We start from the raw sequence: 24,297 nt of genomic DNA on the forward strand, positions 1-24,297 counted from the left end.
TTTAATTGTGCATGAATGTCTTTAATCATATCACCAATGACCCATGACTGGCACCCAAAGATTTACTCAGAATCAAACCCTCCTGTCAATCATAGAATTCTATAAACGCCCCGCCTGCTTTGTGTAGGTTTCTTAAAAAATGTTTGAAATTTATAATGATTTCAACTACCAATAAGACTATCCCCAGCTCCATTTAAAACATTTTACCATATTTAAATCCACAGATTTCCCCTCAGAATCAGCACAAAACAAACAAACAATAAATAAATAAATGTCGCTTTGACTAAAGAATAAATGCCAGCGGATCCTTTAATTCCAGTAATTCCAACAGATCTCACTGGTAAGCCACACATCAGAGATGAGAATTAACTTGTGAACAATATACAAGTAAAAGAACGTCAAGGTGACAGTTAAGTCTCAGGTCATCTGCTGTCACAGCTGTTTAAATTATCTTTTTGATGTTACCATGCCTTTGATCCTAAAACCCCCTCTAATGCTAATTCACAAGAATCAATGACAAGACATGCAGGCCAAAACTTAATGAACATAGCATTCCAAACATAGTAGTTGCTCAAACAGTAGATCAACAGAGCATGGCGTTAGCAACACCAAGTTCAATAGCCATTTTCACTGAAGGGATAAACTGTATACCTTAAAGGGATAGTTCACCCAAAAATGAAATTTCTATCATTAATTACTCACCCTCATGTCGTTCCAAAGCCATAAGACCTTCGTTCATCTTCGCTCAACACAAATTAAGATATTTTTGATGAAATCCGAGAACTTTCTGACCCTGCATAGACAGCAACTGAAACGTTCAAGACCCAGAAAGTTGTGCTAGTACAATGACAATTAAGATATTCATTCATTCGTGAACATGCATTGAATACTGACACAGAAGAAAATAAATTGTTGAATGAAGTCATTATTTTTGTTTTCTTTGCACACAAAAAGTATTCTCATAGCTTCATAAAATTATGTTTAACCACTGATGTCACATAGACTATTTTAATGATGTCCTTGCTACCTTTTTGGGCCTTGAACATGTCAGTTGCGTTGTTGCAGGGTAAGCAAGCTCTCGGATTTCATCAAAAATATCTTAATCTGTGTTCCGAAGATTAACAAAGGTCTTACGGGTTTGGAACGACATGAGGGTAACTAATGACAGATTTTTTATTTTTGGGTGAACGATCCGTTTAAATCCTATGTAAATTGTTTTAGATTAAAAAAAAAACAAAAAAAAACAAACAACATCTGCCAATGAATGAAAATGGAACCAGGTTGGGAAAATATGCAGTTTCCCAAGATCGTATAACACAGTTCCCATATACTGTATATACATTTAGCTAATACAGTACCTAATCATTACATGGTGGTATCTGGTTACAATAGCCACTTTTTCCCTCCATTTGATAACTGGCCATTAATGTGGCGTCACTAAAGCCCATTTCGTTAATGACGCTGTCATTGGGGCCAGTGTATGCGTCTTTTACCCTGTGGCGAGACTAGACCCTCTCAACTGCCCCTTTGATGATCGTAATCTGTAATCCATAAAAAAGACTATTACCATTCCCACAATTTCCACTGCTTTTCCCCTCCATTTACTTCCCTGCTGATCACAATGGTCGTTACATTCACAAATAGACCAGCGCAGGTGGTTTACCACTACTAATTGAGAGGTTCGGGTGGAATCTGCTTCAGGGCGGAAAGGGCTACACAAAGCTAAAGGTACTTGATGACAGACTGAGTCTGACCCAACCTCTATAAAACAGGCCGTAAATTGTGATAGTGAATGACTCTACAGACACGCAGTCATGGCTTCGACATTAGGGTCAGTGGACAACAATAGGGGTCAGTTAATGACCCTGAATGCTCATGAGCTGATGTTCTGTGGTCCCATTCCCAACATGGATGATGCCATAAATACAGCAGACTTAAGACAGAATATATAAATATAATAGACAAGATTGAATTTTAAAATCAAAGAAAGGTAAGAGGAATTATTCACTTACTATCAACATCACCCATCCCCTAAGCTTCTAGTCTGTTGCTAATCTCTATCTAAACCTATTAAAGTAATTAGCAAAGCAGCGGGAGAGTTGTCCATTTTGATAACTCTCAAAGGAAGAGGGTAATTATCAGGGTTTGAGCGTTTTTGCCGGAGGAGAGAGAAACAGTTAGACTGTTCCTCTGATGACAGCCAAAAAGTGCGGGAAGAAAAAGCGCGTATGATTTCCCTCTGACCTGCCAGGCTAACCCACTCATACAAACAGGAGGTTATTCATTCATCCCCATACACACTGGGATGCATGTGGCGTACCTTTGTGTGCGGGATGTCTGTTGGCACAATCCACGTAGCTTCATTGGGGCGCCTTTTTTAAAAAGCAGGCACATCGCCCAGTGTTGACAAAGCTGGGTATCTCCTGCTGTCTGCTTGCTTCGTGTGCATCGAGTGGAAAGAATCAATTATCCCAGCACACAGCTCACTGTTTTAATATCTGACTCCTAATTAGATTGCAGGGGGATCACCCTGGTGTGCGTAGATCAGGGTTTTTAATATGTACACTACCATTCAAAAGTTTGGGTTCAGTAAGATTTTAAGAAATTAATACTTTTATTCAGCAATGCATTAAATTGATCAAAAGTGGCAGTAAAGACATTTACAAGGTTACAAAAGAAAAGAAATATAATTCAAATAAATGCTGTTCTTTTGAAATTCCTATTAATCAAAGAATCCTGAAAAAAGGTTTACACAAAAATAATAAGCAGCACAACTGTTTTTAACATTATGAAAGCATAAGATTTTTTCTTAAATCAGCATATCAGAATGAATTATGATATTCTGATGTAATTAATTTTTAGCAGTTCTGGCTGCTAAAAAACTAAAATATGTTAAGTTTTAAAATGTATAATAATTTTACAGTATTTAACAAAATAACTGTTTTTACTCTATTTTTGCCTAAATAGATGCAGCCTTGGGTAACATAAAGGATTTCTTTCAAAAACATTAAAAATCTCACCGACCTCAAACATTTTTTTTTTTTTTTACTTATATTTTTTAAAATAAAAAATCCAATGAGATGCAAGCTCATCGCTTTTCAAGTTTACATTATTATAATTTTTATTTATAATTTACATACAATTATTTAGTGTTTATTATAATATCACACAATATCATACATTAGTATTATTTTTACAGATTTTTTAATTGAATCCATTAAGAATAAATACACCTTTGAAACTTTTAGTCAGCCACTACTTGTGCCCATTATGTAAACAGAAAGGTTTTATGGGGAGAGACTTAGGAAGACCAAAGGATTTTATGCAATAATGTGCAAGAATAAGAAACTTCAAGAGCTTGTTGGACATCTAAAAAAATCATGAATCATAAAAAAATCAAAAATCATGAAAAAAAAATCTATCAACATTTCTACTATGTCTTTGAAGAGTTTTTCACTTTCTTCCAGGTGGCAGAGGCTGTTTTATCTTGCTGCTCCAAAGGCAAATTCAAAAAAGAGCCTGAAAGGGGACGAGAGGTGAAGTATACACACTTTCTTTTGAAGTATATGATCATGCCTCAAACAGAATAACTGAATATATATCTGCTTCCTGTAATATCACCAAGCAAAAGCCCTTTTAGTACACAAAGTAATCACAGCCTCAAATCCAAATCTGCTGATGGACAGCTACGTCAATTCTTACAATTCATTAACATTGCGCTAAACCTCCAGGGTGTGATTTGTCAGTGCTCCACCTCAAAATCAACACCCCAGACACGGATGTAATTATGTACAGAACAGAAAACGCATTAGTCTTTGGTTTGGTCTTGATTATGTCCGGAGGCCAGGTCTTTCGTGAAAGCTCATGAAAACTGCATTACTTCATACACTCATGAAGACATGAGATCACAGCATCCTGAGCTACTGATCTTCTCTGTCTCCCACCGTCTAGGTGGCTATTAGTGACTCTGGCAGCTATTTAATATAAATGAGGACTCAAAATGACATGACGAGCGGAGATGCTCCTGAACGTGGGTTCTTATGAAGGCTGCGCATCATTACTCAGTGCACAGCTAACGGTGTAATGGGCTGTTTGTTTGACTCACTGCAGGATACATGGCAAGATAAAAACTAATAGGCCCAGTTCTATTTCTGTTCTGGGGCTGTGCAGAAACTAGGCAACAATCCAGTCCCAAATCAGGCTTAACCGCGCTGCCACCCACAACCAATTATAGTGAAAGTAACACTAAGGAGACAAGCATACACGAGGATGTACATCTAAATATTAAGCACTTTCTCACACAAACACATATAGGACACTATTTGCAGAGCTAAACTAGAATATTTTCTGCAATATTTCAGAGTAGGAACTCAACGCAATGTAATTAATAACACAAACCATTTAACTTGGGCCTTGTATCAAATTTATGTTCTGGAACCATTGGGCCGACAATTGAACTTTGATAAACTTGAGTGTTTTAACATCTGTGTCTGGGACAGACTATTAGTTTGATAAAAAACACCCATATCAAGTGTTATCTAAGTCATCCAATATGGCTCATTCAAGTAAACGCTTCCCTCAGATATGAATCTCTGTATTTTCACAGATGCCAGTTACCATGATTCACACTTAAAAGCTGACACTCGGAGTCATCACTCCACCTTCACACGCTATTTTGTATCTATGATGACATCATGATAAATCCATTCCTCCAACAGCTGAATAGAAATATTTAATAACAATAAAAATCAATAAAAGAACTATAATAATTTAGAACAAATGTTTGATTTAGAATACTTTAATATAACACATGCCTTAAAAAATATTGTGCACATTTGCTTAGCAGTAAAACATCAGTATCGGATATAAAAACTTGGGAAAGGGCCAATAATAAGTTTAAAGTATTAATGTCAGAAATGTGCACATCACCAGCTCATTAGTTCTAATTTATGAGAAATATGTAGCCTATGCAATGGGAGCTTTATCAGCGGTTTCAGATCAGTTCTGGTGCAGACTGGCCCTCAGGCCATGTTTGCTTGATTCCGTCTGGTCCAGATCTCTCTCAGTCTATTACAGAAGCCTTTCATTTACCCAATTAAAATCTTGATGTGTGCCTACGAAGAAGCTCCCTTGAGTTAGTGCAATGCCCCCCTGATTTTTGGGGGTTTCTATACAGCTATTTTGTATCTTTCTAATCACCATACTGAACATTTGACAGGTTCTTAATAGATAATAAACAGTAATTATTGACTCTGATGTCTGATTATAATTTGCAGTCTACATCAGCATTGTTATATGTTATAGAACAGAAATAATAGGATCATTCATATACAGTACGGGGGTGGTATTGTTTTAATTGTAATACACTTTTGTATTAAATTATTGTAAGATAACTGTGAAAGTAAAGCAAGTATAATCCAGAAATATACAATAAATTCACAATATATATATATATATATATATATATATTCAATGCACAATAACTGTGTAATGTAAAATGCCCCTCAGTCCATGTACATTTTTGTTTTGAGAGCAACAAACACGGAGTTTTATCCCCATTCACAAATAAAGACAAAGTGCTCATCTAAACTTACAGCTACCACAGGCTATTGTGATTTGATTCTACTAGAGAAGGGGAAAAAAATACTAGAAAGAGACAGATAAACTTGCCATCTAAACTAATTGTCCACATTCAAGTTAAGTTTCAGGCCAGAAAAACTCTGGTGCATGTAAGAGTAGCCAGCTAATCTGCTTTCTTTAGTGAGTTGGGAAAATCCAATTTCAGAAATCTATAATTCCATAAAAGTTAATAAGCAGCCACAAAGCCTGCTGAGCTCCTGAGGGAGTGAGAGATAGATACGGCGTGAGAGAGAAAGCCAGAGAGAGTAATGGGTAGATGTGAGCTGAAGTCTGAGTGAGACACTATAAAACTCAGTTGGGAGAACCTTGAGGGTTCGTGACTGAGGAGAACGGCAAAAATGGGGAAAAGAAATGCTAAAAGACACAGCTTTATATGTCGAGTATATGCACAATGTTTTAAAAACAGTACTCAATGAATAATAACATCACTCGGAAAACTCTATACATTCTCATATACGGACTCTCTGTTTGCCCATAAGTGCTTCTGATCACTTTAAGATCACTGTAATTTCCTTTGGTGTGTAGTTCACCATTAGTCCCAATGACTGTCACAATTGTTTCCCAGGGTATGTAATCAAACCTCTGCAGCTCATCCTGCATGCTGCAGCACCTCTATTAAACTTTCCCAATACTTCCACATCACATAGCTGCTTTTTACAGTTCCTCCACCGCTTACCTATTCCTGCTAAAATCAATTCAAAACACCCAAAGATAAAGTCAATGGCTAAGCATGCTCTCACATCCTCGTAAAAGAAATTAGGCTGCCTTGTATCTTTATTAGCATTCACTATAAAAAGTGATTTTTCAAATGAAGTTGTAAAGGTTATTGGTTTCACAATAAAATACTATTTCAGTCTTTCTACTTCAAAATTTCATGTTTAATTCAATGTGTTACTTGACATTTCTTTGTGGTACTCTTGTGAACAAGCAGCGGAGACTGACACGCAAGAGAAGAAATCGTTGAATTAAGTCATTGATTTTGTTTTCTTTGCACACAAAAAGTAATTTACTTTTATAATATAAAATTAAGGTTGGACTATTTTAACAATGTCCTTACTACCTTTCTGGGCCTTGAACATGTCAGTTGCATTGCTGTCTATGCAGGGTCAGAAAGCTCTTGGATTTCATCAAAAATACCTTAATTTGTGTTCCGAAGATGAACGAAGGTCTTACGGGTTTGGAACAACATGAGGGTGATTTTTTGTGTAAACTATCCATTTAGTGGAGTCCAATGATGTTTTGAAGCGCAATGGCTTCCATTGCATGGACAAAAACAACTGGAAACATCTTTTGTTCACAACATCTTTTGTTATCTGCAAAATAAAGAAAGTCATACAGGTTTGGACTGATTTCTCATTTTGAGGTTAAATTCTCTCTTTCAATGTAAATTTACAAGGGCGCCTGAAACCTAAACTCCCACATCCATTATCCAACATACTCATTTCATCTAAGCACCAATGAGCCACTTACTGCTGTTGTGACAGATGTTTATGTTACATGAGACGATAGATGGATTTTAGTACTGAATGTCCATGGCTTCTGGGAGGTGAGAGAGGTGTGGTCTACAGTGGGAGGAGTCTGAGTGATGAGTAATGAAACAGGTAATATTATAGCAATGGCATATTATCATTCAAAAAGCAATTGAAAACATTTACCAGTTATCTGATTAGCGAAGTTAATACACAATTGATCTTGACTGAAAATAAAAAAATGCTTTTGATTACAAATTCTGATTCTGATCTAAGATTGATGTTCTCCATATCCTTGGCAGAATGTAATTACAGATCTCGGCTGGACACCTGCTGTATCTTGGCACAGCTCTGTAATGCAGTCACTGCCTCAGAGGGCACCGCCAGAGGTGCTGTACTCCAAATCACTCATCAAAGACTTCCAGTCAGCATTAACATGTAAGACGGTGGGCACCAGGCTCAAATTATACTTTAGATTCATATCAGGCCTTGTTTTGCTCTCAGCTGCTCATGAAAATGAGACTTTGTGTCTCACGTAGACGTGCTCTAGGCTGGTTCGGATTTGTCTGGTGTCCAGACTCTTTGATAAAAAAATTACTCGGATGTTCAGGGGTGTGGTGGATGGTTTTCATAAGAGATGTTCCACATTTTCCACATCCCATTTAATCTTGCTCATTTTTGTGATAATATATAAGTAGATAAATAATATGTGCACAACCTCGTTCAATGTTCATCATCATTTTATTTAAGTCTTGCATTTATTGATCTCCAGAGCTCATTTGACCACAAAATCCGACTCAGTTCTCAAAATAACAAAAAATATTTATGGTTAAATATCAAACGTGAAAAAGTGCCAATACTCAACTTCTCAGAGATTTGATGGTTTAACCTTGAGAAAAGTCAATGATTCCTTAGTGATTTGTGTCAGATCTGTTCTTTTCTAGTCTGTCAATTACCAGCTCAAACACTGCTAACACACTCATTACAACTGATGACAAAATCATATGATATTGTGTGACCTGGATCATACGAAAACATAACTTTAATAGGGTTTTCCAATTGCAATCATGGTTAAACTACAGATTTGGTTAGGAGTGAGAAATTATGGTTAGGTTTAAGTTTGAAATGGACAAAAATTGTGAAATATTGTACTGTAAGTTGGAATGTACAATTATGATGACTTAACCTGACACCAACATGAGAGTTTGAGAAGACTAGGAGAAATAAACCAAAAAAGGTTTAATAAATGGAAAGAAATCCAAGAATCACAAGAAATAGCCTCCTGACGATCACAACAGCAATGCGTTGGGCACTATAAGTTTACGAAAAAAAATTATGAACAATCAAGAAAAAAATTATCAGAGTGATTTTACAATAATGTTTAGATATAAGGTTCGGTTAGGAGTGGGGTTTCAAAGTTTAAGTTTGAAATGTATATCCATTTAGGTTATTATTGTGACTTCTGGGTTGTACTTTGCATAAAATCAATGAAGCTACTGTATGACATAAGTCCATTATGTGGTCTTTCATGCTAAAACCAACAATATGGAAACTTATATTGTTATATGTAGACAAAGGAATGCAGAAATAAGTGGTTTCTAACTTGTAAATTGGATAAAACCATCACAACATACAAGAACCCTATTGAGGCCAGGACGGACATATGCAAATGAACCCTAAATAGCTCCCACGCAGGAATTAGAAAATTGAGATCAAATTCCTTTTTTCTTTTTTTTTTTTGTGCTGTCAGACAGAGGTCCCAAATGAGCAGTTTCACTCAGCTCTAAAGTTACTGCTGATCTACTTTTATGACATCTTTGAAAAAAGAAAGAATATGCATTGGATGCATTATACAGAGGGTCCAAAAATCCGAGACCACTAAATCTGAGATTCAAAATGTAAACTAAATAAAAAAATATTTTAAATTCAGCACTATTTCTAGGTCACTGATCAAAGAAGCAAATATGTGACATTGACCATGTGAACTCATTTGTACAGGTCTGATGCACTAAACGTTTTAGGACCTGGTCCACAGTTCTGGTTCAGACAGCAGAAGAGGAAAAAGGAGGCCAGTTGTTTTGGGGCTGAGCGGAGACAGAGTGAACATTAAATAATGAATGACTAAGGCACAGATCTCTCAGCCCCCATCACCTTTGTCATTACCTCATAGCCTCACACAGCAAACACAAGCGAACACTCACTGATGCATATTTTAGCCAGCGAATCCCTCCAAACATCACTTGCTTCCAGAGACCTACTTGACCCAGAGAGCAGTTTTTCACCATCAAAAATGCAACGTGCGTCATGTAGCATTTTAAAAGGGTGACGACAGACTCTTGTTAAAGTCCTTAAAAGGGCCAAAATCACGCACAAACCGGACTCAAACATTGTAAGTGACTGCGAGTATGAGGGACAAATATCTGAGGTATGAAAACCAAGAACTATAAGCCACCAACACAAAGAGTCTGAGAAGACTAGAAGAAACAAACCTAAAAATTGTTTAATAAATGGAAAGAAATCCAAGAATCACAACAGACAACTATCTGAATCTCCCAATGCCAATGATTTGGGCTTTAAAAGACATAAATTTAGACATTTTATAAGCCTTCGAGAAAAATTAATACAAAATATCAGTTAAGTAATTTCAGAATTGCAGATTTTTTGCATATTACAATCTGGAGAGCGTGGAAAATTATAATCTGCTTTAACAATGGAGGAATATACCTGTGCATCCATAACTGGTGTCAGTCTGACAGAGGTAGTGCTACAAAGCAATAATTAGGGACAAAGGCACGTACCTCACTAATGCCCACCTCTGAATCCTTCCTGAAGAACAGAGCAACTACAGGAGGCGTTAAAGTCAGGGATATGATGATCCGTCACCTGTTCGGTCTTCGCCAGACCACCTCTGACTCGACTCCCCCTCTGCCAGCCTTACAAGTGGGCTCTCTCATAGCTGGTCCCCTGATATAGACACACGGAGAGGTGAAAGGAAGGAGGCGTGGTTCCATAGCAGATAAATAAAAGAGGGCGGGAGGGAAAGAAGTCCCTCAATCTACAATTCAATATCGTCCACTCCCCTCTCTTGTTGTCTCTCTTTCCCTCTCTCTCTCACAGTTACTCTTCCCCTCATGCATATTAACACGTCCCTGTTTCCCCTTATTCTCCCACACACATGGGGGAAACTCTATCACTCTCACTATCTCTCTTTTGCTCTCCTCAAACTCTGTTTTTTCCACTCTTTCTGGGCTCTCTGAGCTGGTATTCATCCGGCAGCAGTGTGACTGAATCAGGGCAGTTCTGGCCATCTGTTGGAGCCTCAGAGTTTCACCTATTCACATGGGTTCTAAAGCTGCGGGTCTGGCAGCGACGAGAGAAAAGAAGGGGTGGGGATAAGGGATCAATCTTAGAGCAGGAGGGCAGGGGACTGGATCGCCGGGTACAGAGACAGTATTTATTGGGCTGGCAACTATCAGAAGCACTGGAGAGCAGAGGGCTGTTAACAGGGGCACGAACAAACTGCAAAGTTGAGTGCTCAAAGAAACAACTGTGAAAAAAATTGGAACACAATTAGATGCATACAGATGAACTTAGAAGAGTAAATAAATAAGTAAATAGAATTATTTCAATGTTTAAAAAATGAATTCAAATATTTAAATTAAAATTCAATTAAATCTTTCAACCAAAGTGACTTTTTTTCATACAGGAATCAATAATTTGCAGTAGTGCTGAGTTAAAATCAAGTAAAATAGACTAGACACTACATTTATAGAAAGTGTTTTGGGTTATGGTTTAGCTAAGTGCTCACAAAAGAGGTGTGGCTTCAGTGAAAGGGGTCTGGCTTCATTAAGTATGAATTAAATGATATTGCAAACCTTTTGTTATCATTATATTCAATATCTTTAACAGTACTTTCTATTATGTGGCTTACTGAGAATATATGTGCTGTTCTTATCTTACAATTTCCACATTTTGGATAGTAAAACTATTTTAAAAATTGCAATGAAGAGGCCATAATGTGTGAGCCTTAGTGTGGGCTCTTTCAACTTGGTAGTTCAGTGCCTGTACACTTTTCAGTGACCTTGGTTCACAAAGTATATTTTTTTCATTGATTTGTCCCATAGGGATTTTTTTTTTTTTTTTTAGAGTTATAAGCCTTGAACAAACCAGCTACGAGATGAATCACATTACAAACTTTGATACGAAACAAATAAGTATTTGAAAATTGGATAAAATACAAAGGTATAAGACAATGTACATAAAACTGCCTTCAAGTTGCTTCTCCCCACTGGCATCTACAGCATGGAAAAAAATACTATGGAAGTTAATGGCTACCGGCAACTGTTTGATTACCAACATTCTTCAAAATTCTGTGTTAAAAAAATTAAATAAATAAAAAGTTAATACAGGTTTGAAACAACTTAGGAGAATAAATGATGACAGAATTGTCATATTTGGGAAAACTATCCCTTCAACAGTTTAATGAGTTTAATTCCCATAAAGAACTGTGAATGACATCAAGTAAAAACAATGGATAAACATAAAACGTCTGATTTAAAGATGTTGATTATATTTTATTATGTTGATATATATATATATATATATATAGTATATATACTACGTTTATACTTGCAAATTATGCATACAAACATACAAGCAGGCAAACTGTCATTTGCAGTGCTTCATGGGAGTGAGCAGATGCCACACAACTCTTTCAACTTTTTTTTAAAAACTTTTTGCAGAATCACGTGTAATGCAGTTTTCACCTGGCATTCTGCTGTTGAACAGTTAGCAAGTTATCATTAAAAATCAAATTCCCTGTCAAAATGAATGGGATTTTTACTAGCCCATTTTTTAGCCCATGCATAATAGCCAAGAACACCCTAGCAATTGTGACTTTAGCACACACACACACTAGGAAAACATCTAGTCTCTTTGCGACAATCTCAATGTTTAAGCCCATATCAATTCCCAAGGACACAATTTTTTAAAAGAAACATCTAATCATGTTGTTCATCAACATAGAATCACGTTACGTGAAACGATAAACAAAACTCCAGCAGAAACCACACACTTGCCTGCTCACCCATCCAGTGTAGGCGTCTCGAGCATCTCAGTGATAATGTCACCCACGTGCATACTGGTGCACTGGCAGCTGCCATTTCTCACAATAAAAGTGCCAGTGTCACGTATCCTGTTCCCTCAGGAGCCTCGCACAGAAATCAGTCACTGTCTTTGGGACGCTCTCATGATGGATGCCTCTGTTTATTTACGTTCGCAGGTTATTTATTTGCACGGAGGCACAAACGATCGGAGGAAGAGGGCATCTAATCACTCATCCACCCCCTTCCATGCATACAGTATATCTCAGGGGCTGCAGGCAGCATTTCTAATGAAAATGAAACTATTGCCGTCAAACAACTAAAGTTTTCTCTCTGTTTTGTGGGAAAAATTAACATCAGAAAACTGACTAAATTTAATTTATAACAAATAAAGAGTTTATTTGTGTTTGATAGATCTGCATTGTGATCAAGTGCCAACCATACAGCTAACTCTTCAATCTCTTTCTAATAATAATAATATATATATATATAAAAGATTTGGACAGGAAATTGAATCTGCCCAAATGCATGTGGAATTAGTGTCCAAGCTGCAGCTGCACTGCCTTGCAGGTGATTAAAATCACACATCGGTCACTAATTGTCACTTCTGATCACAGATTTAATGAAGAAAGAGACACAATAGTCAGTGAGATGAGCAGCTGGAACAGCCCCTGAGACAAACATGTTGTTCTGAAGAGGAGATGACATGTGCAGACACACACACACTCATCACTGAATGGAAAGCCATGATTTATTAATGCACGTTCTCCCAGGAGGAATGAGTTGTCTGGATTCAGATCCTGTGAGATTTTGGCCCGTCTCAGCATGGAGATGCAGAGGTGAACAGGTTGTCACTGATGTCATTTCTCCTGAGAACATGGTTTGTTGTATTTTCTCCATAGCGGTAATCAATAACCAGATTTCACACAAATATGAGGCCTCCACTGAGTAGGGTTGGAAAAGATGTTTTGAGTTCATTAATTGAAAACACACTACCAGTCAAAAGTTTGGACACACCTGATTCAAATGTTTCCCATGACCTCATGAACCTTTTGATCTAAAGGCTTATATAAAAATTGTTTTAAAAAACTAATATTTTACATAGAGACATAAGAGATTACATTTTTTATTTTATTATAAAATGTGTATTGTAAAATAAACATTTTGTAAAATTTCAATAAGTAAAACATGTAAAATACAATATTCTAAAATAAAACAACTGATTTGCTTTTATAAGAGGTTTTATTATATTTTGTAGACCAAATGAATAAAATGCAGGCCCAGAAGTCCTTCAACACTGCTCAAAAAGCATTCCATTTGAGTACCATGAAGATGCATGAAAAAACATGAAAAATACAGTAGTAATAATAATAAAGCTGTGTTCAACCTTTTGTCTCACAGTGAACTTCCTGAATAGCTTGTACATAAAAGCCATGAATAAAAACAGTTCCACCTGCATTTTGAACAACACTGGCCTTCTTCTAAAAGCCACGTTTAGTTCCCGTGGGCACGGTTGTTTGCTCGGCAAATAAATAAGGCGGAATAATGTTTACTCTGATTTTCCGAAAAGGACGGCAATGTTCCATCCTGCTGGGCCATTGTCCTTGGCAAAGACTCCTCATTGAAATGAATGTGTTTCTCTCCATGCAGTGTGTTCCTCACTGATAAAAACGTCTGCTGTCAGCTCTGGTTTGAGAAGGAGAAGACTTTGTGCAAATTAGACCAACCCCTCTCTACCTCTGAAAGCAGTCCATTCTCTATGGGTATTTTATTTTGTTCGGGCCTGAATCCCTCCTCCATCACCCCACACTGCCTCTTCAAAACTGCTCCTCTTTTATTCCTGACGGCTCAAAGAGCGTCTCTATCCATCGGTTGATGCCCTTGTGATCACCATGGCTACCTTAGGGAAGGAGCCCGTCACAATGGATTTGAATGGTGGTGTCTTAAATATTGAGTGACAACACAGAGGTTTGAGTGGCATGCGGATTTACTCATGTATGGGATTTACCCATGTGTTCCTCCTATGGCTTGATGTATAGCGAGTCATGGAATAGCAGTGCTCATTCTGACAGTTAATCCAATTTAAATTTAAAGGAATAATCCAGGGTTCAATAAAAGACATAATAAACAATGCTAATTACCATATTACCGTACCTTCTCGCACGCCATGATTGATCAATATGTACAACACTGTAAAAAATGATCATGATTTTAACGGTAAAAAACGGTGAAAATGCTACAGTAAAAACCTGTTAAATGGTTAACGGTAAGTTCCTGTAAAAATCACAGAATTCCCTGCGTTGCATTTCAAATTTTGTTTGAATTTGATGTTTTTTCTTTGAAATAACTATGTTTCTTCTTAGTTTTTTCTTATCAGTTATGTTTATTAGGTTTGTATGTTACATCTATTGTTGTTAAATTAACGTTTATTGCATATTTCAGTTTAATGAGTCTCATGATGGTGTTTAGTGTTTGTGTGAATGACACTGTGCACCTTCTGTATATTTTATTATTTAAAAGCTGCCTGTGATGGGCTTTGGTTCATCACCACCTGCATTTGGTGGTTATCAGTGTATTTCAAAGGTACAAAACAGATTTCAGTATTTCAATAGGTTGGTATATTAACATAAGTTAATGAAATTATGGTATTTAACTGTAAATTTAAGTTAAAACCGTAAAACCTAAAATGTTGTTACGTATTTTTTTACGGTAGAATTCCGACAACCACAGCTGCCGATTTTTTACAGTATATTTTACAGATTTTTTTTACAGTGTACAATGCCTGCATGCTATTGGTCAAACTATTTTTCAGTCATTACCATCAGCAAGTATGAAAACCCAAACAATTTAGGCAATTTAGAAATCACAAGGAAAAAGATGAAGTATGGTTACTTAAATGAAATACACTTTTACAACTTAGCAGCATAAACTTTAAATTGAATGTGAAAGTTTTTTTAAAAAACAGTTTAACAGCTCAACTAATACAGTTGAAAAAAATCATGTAATAAAATTTCTACTAATTTCTGCACATTTCTACTTTTAAAGCCTCTAAAAACTGCCCTATTAACTTCCATTAAGTGCTGCACTGCAACCTTGATTTCTGCTATTTAAAAGAAATAAAGGGCGAGTCAAAACGATTTCTTCTGGTAACCAACATTATGCCACAAAAGTTGTCGGTCGAGCTGACCTGAAATATTTATTTGATTAATTTATAAGCAAAACTCTTGTGTGTCGGCATGACACAAGTGAATGCAGTCACTTCCAAAAGTTGCATTCCAGAAGCCTCTGCATACCAAGACCTCATTAAATGCACAGCATTCCACCAAACATCTGAGGGTCATTATCACCAACAGTGATAATGTCTATTGTACATCATGCTGTCATGTCTAATGTATTCCGTCTTATTTATTTTTTCCGCTTGCCACTGTTCGCACGGCAGACTCTGATTATTCACATAAATAGTTAATATGACATTTATGAACTGCCGTTTATTCCATGCAATTGCCTGCAAGCCTCACATCTAAAAATGATCTGTAATTCTCCCAGGCAGTAGTGAAGGACAGAGCAGGAGAGTGATGAAAACAAGGAGAAAATTTAAAAGGGAAGATTTATGGCATTCATTGGTTCCAGCTGGACACAAATGCCTCACTGAGCTGCTCAGAGATGTCAGTGTTTCAGCATTAACAGTCTTTTATGAAAATAAAAAGCTTGATTCATCTGCTGAAGAACAATAAAACAACAGTCACACCCGTGATGTTTTATGATCATTATTTATGATTATCATTTAGGCAATATATAACAAGTAATATAAGTGTGATTCTTCAGATTCTTTAGGGCACATTTGACAAAATTAAACTTCTTCAAATTATGTTAAAATTAACTTTGAATTTATAAAAGAAATATATATATTTTTTAATTAAAATATTAATGTTCTCAATATACAAACGATCAAATACATAATGCTTTGGTAAAGACAAATGATAAAGATATTCTACTCTTTTTACTTTTCTTATCAATAAACTGTGACCCAGTTGATATGTTGCCCTGTTACTTCAATTTAAAGGATAGTTCACCCAAAAATGAAAATTACACTTATAAGTGCATCCTAATTGAGATTGTAGACAGAGTGTCAATGGTCCATTTGAGAGATAATGCACTTATAAGTCTGCGATCTGCCGTAAAGCAAGAAGAAGAGGAAGAAGAAGAAGACGCGTCACACGCCGGCAGTTGGACCGTGCGGTGGATCAGAGGTAAAAAGACGATATAAATACTGTTCAGTTTCTTTGCACAGACCAATCGTTTCGTGTCTAAAGACCTCAATGTATCGTCACGAGCCGCAGGGTTTAATTTGGTTTTGTGTGTGTATGTTTTTTTTTTTCTCTCAAAGCCGTGGGAACCATTCACTGACATTATATGACTGACAGACTGCAATGGTTTGAGTTAAAAATCTTCGTTTGTGTTCTACTGAAGAAACAAAGTCACCTACATCTTGGATGCCCTGGGGGTAAGCAGATAAACACATTTTCATTTTTGGGTGAACTATCACTTTAAGAAAAAAAAAAATAATAATAATAATAATTCAATTGCTCAGAAACATTTTCTTTGCTATAGAATTTTTGGAAAACATGACTCAAAATTATTAAATAATACATATACATATACATCTGTACACCATTTTAAATCATTTAAAAGAAAAGGTCTCCTCATTTATAAATTGCTTATATATCCAGCTTCAGTCAGTTTCAAACATTGATACCATGCAGCTCAATAAATAACAGCAGCTAGTTAGTGTGCCTCTGGTGGTAAAGCATAGGGCCTCAAGTGAGAAAACATCTAATTAAAAGTCTCTTTGATCTTGTGCTCATAGATGGACAGATAGGTCTGAGATTGTTGCATTAGCATCTATACGTCATTCTGTAAGCATTCATCTATAACTTAAAATGCCACATGCACTCTCTCTTCCTCATTCAGACAAACCACATCTCCAGCCACACAGAAAGTTTTGGAGTCTTTCACCAAACATCTTGAGTGCCTGGCCAGAGCTTGTTCATTGCTCTTGTATACAATCAAGAATGCTACGCTCCCACAGTGCCTTCAAAAGCCCTGAATTAATAATCACAGCACTTTTTAGGAGCTATGTAGATTAGCAACCAGTCATGTTTGCTGCCTTAAATTATTAATGAGTTGGTTGCACCACAAGCTGACCTTCCTTCTGATGCTGCTGTCTCCAAACAAACTTGCATGCAAGCAAGCAGGATGAGGCAGTGTGAGGTAAAGCGCCAGGGCTTTTTATATGAGACATGCTTTTACTGAATGAGAAGAATTGGAGTGAAAATCAGAAGTCAAGCCAAACCACTTGGACCTGTGAATGCTGAGGCAAAAGGTCAAAGAAAATTACTTTCTCATAAAACAGCAAGGCTAAAAAGACACAGAAGCAAAAAGCTGAATGACATGAAACACAATAAAACCAATGAAAACAGCAGATTTTCAGTGCAATTTCCAAAGGAACACATTTGTCTGCTAGAATGACATTTTTCACTTATTAACCCCTTCAGACCTGGCGTCCATTGGAATGGACATTACATATTTCTGGGTCTAAACCAATAAAAAATCTCTGATTTCATTGTTTGGATAATGCTTATTACTGATTGGTTCCTGATTATCCAATCACAATGGAGAAATTACTTTTGACTTGATCTGAGAGAGCTTCAGACATCAGACAAGACAAGCATGGCTCTGAAGCTCAAGAGAGGGAGGAGTAAGTGCCTATTTTTTATAAAAAATGTTAATTTATGTTCATGCTAGCCTAATACATTTTCTCTCAGCATAATTTTAACAATTTCAAGTGTTAATATTTCAAGTTATTTTGAAAATATTTCATTTCATTAAGTTATAGGATTTTTTCAAAGTTTAATGTCCATCCCAATGGACATCAGGAGTCAAGAGATATTAGCCAGCACTCAGTTAGTTCATGCAAAGAAACAAAATACCTATAAGCATTTCATAGCTAAGCTATGACTTCACAATTGATTTATTTTATAGTCAAGAAAGTGGACCCTGAGAATGATTACACATCCTTTTGATCTAGCTGTGGTCAACAGTTGGTTAGAGTACAGGCTGGGTGCCAAGAGGGCCAATCTCCAGACAAAAGACACCCTGGATCTCCTCCATTTCAAGATGAATGTGGCCCAGTGTCTGGTGAGTGTCCATAAACCAGTGGCAGCAAAACGTGGAAGACCCAGTATGTCTCCAGAACCACAACCGCATGCCCACAGACCACGAGTTCAGGATGCAATGCCTCTACCTGAAGTGCAGTATGATACGGTTGACCACGTGCCGAATTATGATGAGAAGACAGAGGCCACCAGATGCAAGAGGCCATGCTGCACAGGGAAAACACATGTATTCTGTGACAAATGCAACATCCACCTTTGCTTTGTGCCACACAGAAACTGCTTCAAGGCTGCTCATCACAAATGAGAGAATATATGGGAATATCCAGCAGATGTATTTTTGTTATTTTCCATTTGTTATGAATGAAGCATTTATATAGCGCTTTATTGTGTATTGCTATACACCCAAAGCGCTTTACAATCATATAGGGAGTCTCTTCTCAACCACCACCAGTGTGCAGCATCCACTTGGATGATGCAACAGCAGCCACAGGACAACGGCGCCAGTGCGCTCACCACACACCAGCTACAGGTGGAGAGGAGAGAGAGAGATAGAGCCAATTCAGTGGATAGGGATTATTAGGAGGCCATGATAGACAGGGGCCAGTGGAGGCAATTTGGCCAGGACACCAGGGTTACACCCCTACTCTTTACGATGAGTGTCCTGGGATTTTTAGTGACCACAGAGAGTCAGGACCTCGGTTTAACGTCTCATCCAAAAGACGGTGCTTTTTTACAGTACAGTCCCATCCAGGTACTGACCAGGCTCAGCCCTGCTTAGCTTCGTGGGCATCCGGTCTTGGGCTGCAGGGTGATATGGCTGTGGCCTTTTGTTAGTAAATGGGTGATCTCTTATTAGCTTACAATGTTAAAAGTTAGCAATGCGTTTGAAAGTTCCGTGATAACTGAATGCAAAACTGATTTCTTGGGGTTACATTGCCCACAATCATCCAACCCATTCAATCCACCAACCCCCTGTTAAAAACATGGCCTTTTTTAATCTAAGATTTCATGGCATTTTATGTTCATTTAGTCGTGGCGTCCATTGTAATGGACATGAAAAAATACCAATAAAAACATGAGTTATCAAAAATGTTTTTTCCCCCCTTTATTTCTATGCTGGAAGGGAGTAAAAATCAACTGGGAATTTTTTTTTTTGCTCAGCAGAAAAAAATCAGGTCTGAAGGGGTTAAAGAGCAACACCTATCTTTAGCATTGACGAACAACAAAAAACATAGGTTATTCCAGAAACTATTTTTCTATATAAACTAGTCAACTAATCAAATTAAAGCCTTTTACAAGACACAACAGCCATTCACTTAACTGTGTGTCAGTGCCCATTTATGGCGTGTGGAACGGTGTTTTTAAATGTGGACATCCGCCATAGTTTCTGGTGAAGCCGTGCTTTCAATGAATTGTAAGCACAAATTCATGTACACTATATGGACAAAAGTATTGGGACACCCCCTTCTAACTAATGAACAGGTTTGACTCATTTCCATGAGTACAAATCTTAATGATAACGAAATTCTAGGGAATTGTGTGCAACAGTTTGGACAGGACCCTTTTCTATTCTAACATAACTCTGTGTATAAGGCAAGGTTAAAAAAATAAAATAAAATAAAAATTGATTGATTGTGGAATATCATTATATGCTTTAACATTTAAGATTTGTACTCATGGAAATTGCTAAAGTGGTCAAACCTGTTCATTAGAAGGGGGTGTGCCAATACGTTTGTCAATATAGTGTATATATTAAAAGGGGACAGTGTTGTTTTGGTCAATGTGGTGAAACAGTCTGCTGGTGTACTTGTAAACATTGACAAAGTAACTTTCAGTAGTTTAAACATTTAAATTTCTCCCAAAAATTTATGACTCATCCAATCAAATGTTCTCTAGAACCATATAATCGTGCAATTTACAGTTCATAGCTAAATCCAAATATACAAGAAAATATACGCTGTCCTTGACATGTAAAATGTTTTTCTAAAGTCAGGACGTTGCAGAAATGTAGGTATTTTTGCAGTTTAATCTATTTGAGATGTTCTTTTTATTCTCAAAAGCTCAATGAAAATTACATTTCTCATTACAACTAATGTATTTAATTGATGTGTTTTCTTTCTGTCTCCAAACATAGGCTATTTCTTGTTTCAATTTGACAATTTCTGTGCATCACTTTGTCTATACCTCCCTCTAGTGGACAATATTACTACCCTTTTCATTTTAATGGAGATTATGCTAATCCAGTCTGTATAACTCATACAGACAAGCATTACCGTATTCAATGGGAAACATCTCATTATTTTCACACAGAGAGCGCCATAATAGTAATAACTATAGTTTATTTATGATTTGTGAATCTAATCTAATTTGGCTCATATGTCCACCAGAAGAGACTATTAATTCTGTCCATTCATAAACCTTTTTTCCTGATGCATCCTTTGTGATCCTAACATTCGCTGTAGAGAAATACTTAAAAGTACAATACAGCATAACATCTTGAAACAAGGAAGTTTTACTTCTATAAAATAAATAACTACTTCAAAAAGTAAACTGAGAAGGAATATATTCTGCAAGAGAGGGTTTGGCTTGGAACAGTCAATAAAAATCTCCAATGAGTATATACGATCTTGTTGAGGCCCATGAGAAAGTTTACATTAAGGCAAACAATCAGTGTACAGGCATGTATTAAACTCTTATGCACACACACACACACACACACACACACAAAATGGTATTAACACATTCACACACACATACAACAAAAACTTTATACAGCCAACTGACTGGGGCTCAACTCGAACAACCTAGCATGACTTAAATAGTATACCTTTTGCTTCAGCAAACACTTCCAACTGTATTAGCAAAAAATGAGTTTGCAGAAGACAAAACCAGGGAACATGTGGATGAAAACATAGAGCTGAGTTTGGACTTAAATAGGGTAACCCATAGGACAATGACAGAGCTGAGGATAGCAAAAGGCATACTAACAACAAACGCAAGGACAGGAACAATAGTGTTTGCCCTTCATATTCCCTTTGTCAGTCATTCGTGGTTGGTGGCATGCTCTGTTGATGAATGAGGTCCACACTGTAATTTCAGTGTCTTAGATGAGTTCATGGAATAAGAAAAGGCCTTGAGTTTTAAAGGGCTTCTCATTGGAACTGTCTATAGTCGCCGAATGACGAAGCAGGCATGGGAGAGGGTTCTTCTGCAAACTGTGGGCCTGTAGAAAAAAGATGTTGGTTTCTGTTTTGATTTAAATATTACTTATGACTATTTGCATTTGTAAAAGTTTTACTCCATTTCAGAGGATGACTTTGCACACTTACCAGTTGGGAATTGTGCTGAGGCGAACCTCGTGAGCAGAATTCCTGCACCTTCTATTAATGCAAGCAGTATACCTCCCATTGCAGCAGAGCCAACCATGGCCACCGGCCCATCTGTGATGAGACAAAAGATTAATACAACACACAATCACAGGTTATCCTTTTTTTTTTTTTTTTAAGAGAGTGTAAAAAATGTATGAACTGTTAATATTTATAAACTGGCATGATTTAGCACCCAACTCACAAGACCACGTCATTATCCACATTTCTTTAGGATTTGACTTACTTCTTGCTGCTAAAATGGCTCCTGTCATGGCTCCACTTGTGATTGAGTTCCAGGGGTCTTCTTTGCCCCTCACCTTGACCAGACCGCAATCAATCATGGAGAAGAGGCCACCCCACACAGCAAAGCTTCCTAATAATCATGAACATTTTTATTTTGTAATATCTTTTAAAGTAAAGCCAAGATGTGTGATGGAGACAATGCAAAAAACAATAATAATAAAAAACTTTTCAAAAGTTTGGGGTCAGATTTTTTTTGAAGAAATTATTTTTTATACAGCAAGGATGCATGAACTTAAATAAAAATTGAGTAAATACATTTAAAATGTTACGTTACAAAGATTACAAATAAAGGTTTCAAATAAATAAATGCATCTCTATTCATCAAAGAATTCTGGAAAAAATGTATCACAGTTTCTACAAAAATATTAAACAGCACAACTGTTTCCAACATTGATCAGAAGTAGAAATGTTTTTGAGCACCAAATCAGCACATCAGAATGATTTCTGAAGGATCATGTGACACTAAAAGACTAAACTAATGGCTGCTGAAAATATCCAAATAAAACATTATTTTAAAATTGTAATAATATTTCACAGTATTACCATTTTTTTCTGTATTTTTGTACAAATAAATACCGTTTGGCTTTCAAAAACATAAAAAATTACAAAAAATCTTACTGACACCAAACTTTTCAGTTTTTCCAGAGTGTATCACTCTGCATCCATGTGGCAATCATGTGATAGATAGCCTTTGAACTTCAGGTTACCTCCTAGTTGTGGAGCTCTGGTCCTTATGGCTGTCAAGCTACCCCTCATTCTGTGATTCATTCCCTGAAGAGAAGAAAAACATAAAACAATGACATCATATTGGAGCCGAGAAGTACTACATGCAGTTAACTCAAAACAAAACAGCATCACTGTATCATCAGCTTGAAGAATCACTCACAGAAGGAGAGTTTCTAAAGCCTTTGACGGCCTGAAAGATCCCACCACCTATGGCCCCCATGGTGAACGCGCCCCCACAGTCGTCCACTATCCTCCAGGGGCTAAGAAAGCAGAGAAGAATGATAACAGTACATAAACATCATCTCTCCTACTAACAACACTTGCAAAATAGTACTCTGGTAAACAGGGTATAAAACAACAACAACATGGTATTACCACACCACCTCTAAAATGACTTACGTGACAGAAAACGTGTGTTATTTATACATACATATACATATATGTATATATATATATATATACATATATATATATATATATATATATATATATATATATATATATATGCCACTTCTTTAGTGCTTATGCTTTCACTTATTATTCCTAGCAGGTTGAGCATATGTTAACAGATGTTTTATATATCTATATACATATTCTATTTTAATAGTTTAAACATTTAAACGATAGATATTGTTAGTAAACAAAGTATAAAAACAAAATAAAATGATCACGGATGCCGGCAGAACAAGGTCATGTGCTTGACTGACAGCATGAAGCCTTCACTGAAGGACATCAAAACGACCATATCACGATCATTCGAGCATCAAACGGCCTGACAATTACTAAGCCCGCGTAAATAATAAAGAGTATTTTAACAGCTATACCAACAATAATATAAGTAGTTCAAACGTGTAAAAGAATAAGTTGTTTGAGGCTGTCGGCTCACCACGGCTCCCTCGCGTACTCCTCCATTTTGTTCTTTTCCTGTTCGCACTGACGTAACGTTAATCAACCACGTGCTGTTGCTGCGGGTGACGTCAGGTTATTCGCGTGTTCTTTTGCTGTCTCTTTCTTTGCGATCGTCGTGTAGAGGCCCCTCTAGTGGCAGCACTTCTACCAACTGTTATATATATATATACAGTGAGATATTAAGCAGAGTTCCCCAAAATGTGTGATCTGGTCCAGAGGCTATGATGGCCCCCACACATTGTTTTCACCAGGGATTAAACAAATGCTGTAGGCCTAGGCTAATTGTGCTTTTAAATTTGGCAATTGCTCATTTTGTCTTGTAATTGAGATTATTACAATTACTCCTGAAAAACTTTAACATCTTGCAATTACCATGTTTTATTTTGAAATGGAAGTTGATAAAACTGAGCTTATCCTTTATAGTAGAGCTTTTTTGATGGGCCCGGAGGAGATGGAGTAACACTATAAATTAGTAGATGGCACTGCATTAAAACATAACTCAAGAATCTCTCTCTCTCCCTCATGTCGCCTTTAAGTCATCGCTCTGAGTCCGACAGGCTGTTGGATGTTTCCATTATTAGGAAGGGGAAAGGAATGAGATGCA

The 24,297-nt window shown here is 36.8% G+C and overlaps 2 protein-coding genes across 8 annotated transcripts in view; both read right to left on the reverse strand.

Annotated features, from left to right (window-relative positions):
* Nucleotides 1–12,662, reverse strand: part of sulf2a (sulfatase 2a) — a 31,178-nt gene extending 18,516 nt beyond the window's left edge. For 2 of the 7 annotated variants that reach the window (XM_058790961.1, XM_058790962.1), the window contains exons 1-2: nucleotides 12,196–12,662; nucleotides 9,908–10,656 (exon numbers count right to left, since the gene is read on the reverse strand). Coding sequence is in view for 3 of the 7 variants with exons in the window: in XM_058790959.1 (XP_058646942.1) it covers nucleotides 12,188–12,271 (84 nt within the window). In the remaining 4 variants the exon portion in view is untranslated. Of the gene's footprint in view, nucleotides 1–6,777; nucleotides 6,947–9,907; nucleotides 10,657–12,187 lie in introns of those variants that run through there. The other 5 variants (XM_058790959.1, XM_058790958.1, XM_058790963.1 and 2 more) reach the window with 4 other exon arrangements.
* An 8,221-nt stretch (nucleotides 12,663–20,883) lies between these two features.
* On the reverse strand, nucleotides 20,884–23,813 carry timm17a (translocase of inner mitochondrial membrane 17 homolog A (yeast)). Its single transcript, XM_058792509.1, has 6 exons — nucleotides 23,671–23,813; nucleotides 22,945–23,044; nucleotides 22,766–22,829; nucleotides 22,000–22,128; nucleotides 21,717–21,827; nucleotides 20,884–21,610 (listed from the first exon to the last, which is right to left on the reverse strand). The coding sequence occupies exons 1-6, from the start codon at nucleotides 23,694–23,696 to the stop codon at nucleotides 21,540–21,542; spliced, it is 501 nt and encodes a 166-aa protein (XP_058648492.1). The 5' UTR covers nucleotides 23,697–23,813; the 3' UTR covers nucleotides 20,884–21,539.
* Between the last annotated feature and the right edge of the window lie 484 nt (nucleotides 23,814–24,297).

Source organism: Onychostoma macrolepis, chromosome 11 (genome assembly GCF_012432095.1).
Source record: "Onychostoma macrolepis isolate SWU-2019 chromosome 11, ASM1243209v1, whole genome shotgun sequence".
NCBI lineage: Eukaryota > Metazoa > Chordata > Actinopteri > Cypriniformes > Cyprinidae > Onychostoma > Onychostoma macrolepis.